The sequence below is a fragment of the Heterodontus francisci genome, chromosome 5 (assembly GCF_036365525.1).
Source record: "Heterodontus francisci isolate sHetFra1 chromosome 5, sHetFra1.hap1, whole genome shotgun sequence".
NCBI classification, from domain to species: domain Eukaryota; kingdom Metazoa; phylum Chordata; class Chondrichthyes; order Heterodontiformes; family Heterodontidae; genus Heterodontus; species Heterodontus francisci.
In genome coordinates, this window is record NC_090375.1 from 150445459 (window position 1) to 150451978 (window position 6520).

At 41.8% G+C, this 6520-nt stretch overlaps 1 protein-coding gene across 6 annotated transcripts in view; it reads left to right on the plus strand.

Annotated features, from left to right (window-relative positions):
• Positions 1–5192, plus strand: part of sugct (succinyl-CoA:glutarate-CoA transferase) — a 601965-nt gene extending 596773 nt beyond the window's left edge. For 4 of the 6 annotated variants that reach the window (XM_068032238.1, XM_068032236.1, XM_068032239.1 and 1 more), the window contains one exon: positions 4276–5192. In XM_068032238.1, coding sequence (XP_067888339.1) covers positions 4276–4439 — 164 coding nt within the window. In that variant the 3' untranslated portion in view covers positions 4440–5192. The remainder of the gene's footprint in view (positions 1–4275) is intronic. The other 2 variants (XR_010975076.1, XR_010975077.1) reach the window with 1 other exon arrangement.
• Positions 5193–6520: the final 1328 nt, after the last annotated feature.

The following is a 6520-nucleotide window of genomic DNA, read 5'->3' on the forward strand; positions in this document are numbered from 1 at the left end:
TCCATTTTTACCTCCACCTCACCCTGTTCTCTACTGAGACTTCCTGCCTCATCTTCACCACCTCCAGGATCAATCGTCAAATCAGTTTACTTATCTCCACTCTTCAAAAACATGAGCTAATACAGGACGCCATAGTCTTGAGTTCAGTCTTCCACAAAGTCCAGAATACTTATCAACTGCCGCCCCCACCAGCCCCATCTTAATCCAGCTCACTTTGCCCAGGCAAGTTAGCTTCAAGATGCCCATGCTCATTTTCAGATCCCTCCAGACTCACCCTGCCTTATTTGGAAAATCTTTCCTAGCCATACATCTCAGCTTGCACCTTCCATTCTGCTATCTTTGGACTGATGCTTGCCACTCCATTCATTCTAGAGACATAGGCTAATCTTTCATCCTTTATGCCCTAGTGGGTGTTAAATTCTTAAAAAAGGGAAACCTGTATCCAGCCTGCCACAAACATACCTGCTTCTGGTCTAACTGGGATGGGTTTGAGGTCAGGTGAATGACCTGTGTGCAAGAGGCATGTCAGCAATTCTAATATTTAAATCAGGCTGTATGCCTAAGATTTTAGCAGCATGTGGATTTAACGGCTGCAGTCAGCCAATCCACCCACCCACCCACCCTGGCAAAACCAACCATCCACCCCTGCAATCTCTCCCTACCTCCCTCCCTCTCTCTCTCCACACCAGTTCCCAGCTGTGGCCTTAGATGGAGGTCTTGCCCACCCAGCAACCTCCAGCCTCTCGATTTGACAGGATGCTATGTGGAAAACCTGAGTAAAAATACCTCTGTCTTTCCTGGATTTCAAGGCTTCCCAGCTGCTGACAGTCACTCCTGCTTCCTCACCACCTCCTCGTAAATATCGAGATCCTTCTCTCTCCATCCCTGCGCCCCCTCCCAATTCTGTCATTCTTGCTCAAGTTCAACCCTCTTAAAATGTTGACCTTGAGCACTTTAAATTTAATTCAGTCTCTAAATTGTCAGACTACTTGTCTGACATCCAGTACTGGATGCGCAAAAATATTCTCCAACTGAATATTGGGAAGATTGAAACCATTGATCCCTGCTAAAAACTCCATTCCCTAGCCGCTGGCTCCATCCCGCTCCCTGGCAACTGTCTGGGGCTGAATATCAAATTCAGCCTATTGAAATCCTTGTTTACTCTCAAACAAGACCTTGTCATATTTAACCCTCGCTTCTGGCTACATATTCACATCACTAAGACAGCTTATTTTCACCTCCATAACGTCACCCGACTACCCCGATCCTAGCCCCCAGCCCCGGCTTATCCACTGCTGAAACCCTCATCCATGCCTTTGTTATCTCTAGACCTGACTATTCCACTGCACTCCTGGCCAGGCTCCTATCTACCACCTTCCATAAACTTAAGCCCATCTCGCACCAAGTCCCATTCACCCATCAACCTCTGTGTTTGCTGATCTACATTGGCTGCTAGTTAAGCAGTGCCTCAATTTTTAAATTCTCATCCTTGTTTTCAGATCCCTCCCTGGCATCGCCCCCTCCCTATCTCTGTAATTTCTTCCAGCCCTACAACCCTCCAAGATACCCGAACCCCTCCAATTCTGGGCTCTTACATATCCCCAATTTTAATCATTCCACCATTGGTAGTCATGCCTTCAGCTGCCGAGGCCCTAAGCTCTGGCATTCTCTCCCTAATTCACTCCACCTCTCTACCTCTCTTTCCTTCTTTAAAACGCCCCTTAAAACCTACCTCTTTTGCCAAGCTTTAGGTCATCTGCCCAAATATATCCTTATGTGGCTTGGTGTCAAATATTGTTTGATAATGCTCCTGTGAAGTGCCTTGGAATGTTTTACTTCTACCAATACTGTCATGGACAGATGAGTCTGTGACAGATAGATTGGTGAGGGCGAGGTGAAGTAGGTTTTTCCCCCTTGTTGGTTCCCGCACCACCTGCCGCAGACTGAGTCCAGCAGTTATGTACTTTAGGGCTCGGCCAGCTCGGTCTATCGTGGTGCTACCGAGCCACTCTTGGTGATGGACATTGAAGTCCCCCATGCAGAGAACATTCTGTGCCCTTTCTGCCCTTAGTCCTTCTTCCAATTGGTGTTTAACATGGAGAAGCACTGATTCATTGCTGAGGTTGGTGGTAATCAGCAGAAGGTTTCCTTGCCCATGTTTGACCTGATGCCATGAGACTTCATGAGGCCTAAAGTCAATGTTGAGGACTCCCAGGGCAACTCCCTCCTGACTGTATACCACTGTGCCACCACTTCTGGTGGATCTGTCCTGCCAGTGGGGCAGGACATACCCTGGGATGGTGATGGTGGTGTCAGGGACATTGTCTGCAATTCAATGAAGAAAGTTCTGTTTCTAAATAGCAAAGTCAGCCTGTTCAAATCCTTGTTTATAATTTAATAAGTTTTTGTTAGATCTTTTATAGGATTGACAAAACTGCTTTTCAAAGGAAGTTTGCTATTTCAAAAGCTTGTTTTTTTTTGCGTTCTTTCATGGGATGTGGGCATCGCTGGCAAGGCCAGCAGGTGTGGCCCATCCCTAATTGCTCTTGAGAAGGTGATGGTGAGCTACCTTCTTCAATTCCTGCAGTCTTAATTGGCAACACTTTTGTTAATTCTTTTGGTATGGAGATTAGAACCCAGAGTGAATAATACTTCATGTCTATCTAGAAAGAAAGAACATGCATTTATGTAATATCTTATCACATCCTCCTCTAGGGTGTATGGGGTACTTCTGAAAAGGGAGGACTTGTTGCACTTTTCAGAGTGGTTCATTTTTCATTGGTCCTCACCAGCACCCAGCTCTCGTCTGTGGCTCCAAGTAGTTGTTTGCATGCAACAGCGGCCACACCTCAGCAAACCATTTCAACAGGCAGGCAAAAACCAGGTGAGGGTAGCCGATGTGTCTCTCCATTGATGAGTTAGGATTTGCCTAGGATTTGCAAAGTGTGAGTCAGCGGAGTGGACGAAACAGTTCAGTACAAATTCAACAGCCATAAGGGGGACAAAGCAAAGCATTGTGGAGCACTAAGCGTGTGGTCAGGCACTCAAGGTACCAAAGTCATCCACCCCTTGCTAGCCATACCTAACAAAAATCTGTCGCCAGCTAGTCTTGAAAATTCCAATTCACTGAGCATCTACACCCTTTTGGGAAAGAAAGTTCTTGATTTCCATACCCTTTGTGTGAAAATATTCTTCCTAATTTCACTCTTGAATAGTCTAGCTCTAATTTTAAGATTATGTCCCCTTGTTCTGGATCCCCATGCCAGAGGAAATAGCTTCACTGTGTTAATGCTATTGAATTATTTTATTTTAAACACCTCAATTAGATTACCCCTCAACTGTCTGAATTCAAGGGAGTACAAGTCAAGATTGTGCAACCTGTCTTCATAATTTAGTTTAGTTTAAAGATACAGCACTGAAACAGGCCCTTCGGCCCACCGAGTCTGTGCCGACCATCAACCACCCATTTATACTAATCCTACGCTAATCCCATGTTCCCTACCACATCCCCACCTGTCCCTATATTTCCTAACCACCTACCTATACTAGGGGCAATTTATAATGGCCAATTTACCTATCAACCTGCAAGTCTTTTGGCTTGTGGGAGGAAACCGGAGCACCCGGAGAAAACCCATGCAGACACAGGGAGAACTTGCAAACTCCACACAGGCAGTACCCAGAATTGAACCCGGGTCGCTGGAGCTGTGAGGCTGCAGTGCTAACCACTGCGCCACTGTGCCGCCCCCTTTGACCCCTTAGCAGCTAAAATCCGGCTTGTGCACTCTTTAGTACAAGAGCCAGTTGTTTGCTGCTATTTGTAAATGGTTTGCGGATAGATACGTGTTCAATGCACTTTTCACAATGAGGGCTGATTCCTCGAATGGATGTTCCTAGTAAGGACCAGTACTCGGCAAAGACTGAATAGCTGGAAACCATGGTCATACAGACAATTTTCTGTCTGGTAACTTTCTGACCTCCCTAGGATCACTATTGCAGGATCAGCCTTGTATGGATAGAAATATTATTTTCTTTGCATTATTATAAGCCAGTAGGCACTCACCTCTGATCAGAAATAATTGAAAAAAAGGGAAAACCAGATTAGTAGAAGCATTACAGAACAATATAGTGCCTCTAAATCTACAGCATCCTCAGGGTAAATATAAGTTTACTTTTAATTTGATGTTGAAATTTTATGTTCTAATTAAAAAGTTGGCATGGAATCACAACAGTTAAGTTTCTTATGTGTAACACCCAACTCTCTTGATTATTTCACAGGGCCTGCTGTCAGGTTCAGTGACTTCAAGGCATCAAATCCAAAGCCACCTCCTCTGATAGGACAGCACACTGTTGAGGTACTGAAGACTCTGCTGGGTTATAGTGAGAGCTCTATCAATCAATTGCTCACAGCTGGAATAGTCACCCAGTATGCACTGCACTAAAGGCTAATCTCTCTTACACAAGCATTTTTGACCTTTCTGAGATGAACCACCTTCACAGTTCAGACAGGGCCTTTTATAATTGCATTGTGCGCAAATGAATCGAGGTAAATTTCACTCCAGGTTGTTGCAAGGCAAATCAGCAGTGATCACCTTAATATAATGAAATGCAGAATGGTTAATGAAAATATATGATACATATAATCACTGTTGAGTAAAATACTGTTATTCACAGACCTTGTCTATACAGAATTCGAAATGCTTGTTCAGAAATTTTAAAAATGTTCATTAATTATATGGGGTATATGAATGCTGTACTGTTTGATTTTGTGAAAATTCATCCACTTTTACTGAATGGAAAGTTGATTTTCACAAGTAAGCACATTGTCTGATTTGTAGCTGAAACACAAAATGTCGGTAATATTAAATACAAGGCCATTCTAAACCTGCCAGAACCCTGTTCCGAGAAACTGCTCCTAAAATTGTACAAGTCCAGGACAATTCAGCAAAATTACATTTTTTAATGACAGATCTTTTCTATTATTGTAATGCAAACAAAAGCAATTGATGAGAATTTTTAAGAGGTTGATCTGTGTACTGCTGCACAGTGTTGAAAGTTTACTGATAAAACTGTCATTGTATCATGCATTTCTTACTGGAATCAATTATCTGCACAACAGTATGTAAATTGTTTAAATATCATTAGTCTTGAAAAGCTAACAGATATTGTCGGAATAAACATTTCTATCTGTTTCATGTGGCTTTTTTTAATACAAATATTTTTGAGTCAGATGAACAACCTTGAAGGAATGTATGTTGGGTTTCAATGCTGGAGCTGTACACTGAGTTCAAATATAGTTTCATAGTCAGCTTTGGCACTGGCTATTGAAGTAGTTTTAAAAAGACAGGCACTCAGCTGAGAAAATATGTTTTCCTTCAAAGAAAAAGAGACTGGGATTGCAAATTGTCCCGATATTAAATACTAGATCATAAAAGTCACCCATGTAATTCCTAGGATCAGCTCAATGATGGGGATCAAAAGATGCTATGCGCTCTCTAGACAACTGCACGCAGTAACCCCCCTGTAATCTATGGCATTCCCTCAGCACTGATTTTCCCCCAGATCAAGGACAGGAATAACACACAATATGGGGAGAGCAAACAAATGCTCAATGCAATGTTTTAAAAGCACATTTGTCCCTGGTTTTTTGAGTTATTTTCTCATTCGCCTTGAGGCAGCTCTCATTATCTGTGTTTGTTTGACTGCAACAATTTTTTGAATAGCGGATGCTTGTCTATCATTGTTCATCATTAGTGCTGCCATGGAAAATTCACTGAAGTATTTCTTTATGACGTAAAATTAACACAACAAAGTTAAGGCTGTCTAGTTCTGATATGGAAGAACATATTGCAAATTCCATTTTTTGCATATCAAACCAAAAGTTTTTTAAAGTTGTTTTAAAATGAAAGCATTTGGAAAGTTTATTTTATTGTTTCTAAAAAAAGTTCTGATGTCAGTATTTTCATCATTTATTTGTTTAGCATTCATATTGTATGGCAAATAGTTTCGAATTAGTAAATACACATGAATAAACAGAAGAAAAAAAGGAGCTTAACTTACACTAAGTTCACTCTATATTAAATTATTATAAAAAATTGCATATATGTAAATCACATTTCATATCCTCAGATGTTCCAAAGCACTTCACAGTTAATTAATTCCTTTTTAAGGGCAATTACTGTTGCTTTTCGACAAACACGGTAACTGGTAAGATCCCGCAATAACAGAAAAAGCCAGTTAATCTGTTTTTGGCGGTATTGGTTGAGGGACAGATGTTAGCCAGGATACTGGGAGAACTACCTTACTCTACTCTTCTTCAAATAGTATCATTCTGAACAGGCAAGCAGGCCTTGATTTAATGTTTAATCAAAAAGAAAAGCTCCTTGGACAATGCAGCATTCTCTTAGTACTGCACTGGAGCATCACCTTAGCTTTTGTGCTCAAGTCCTGAAGTGACACTCAAATCTACGACACACTTGATTCAGAGGAGAGAGTGCTACCACTAAATAAATAGCACCCAGTG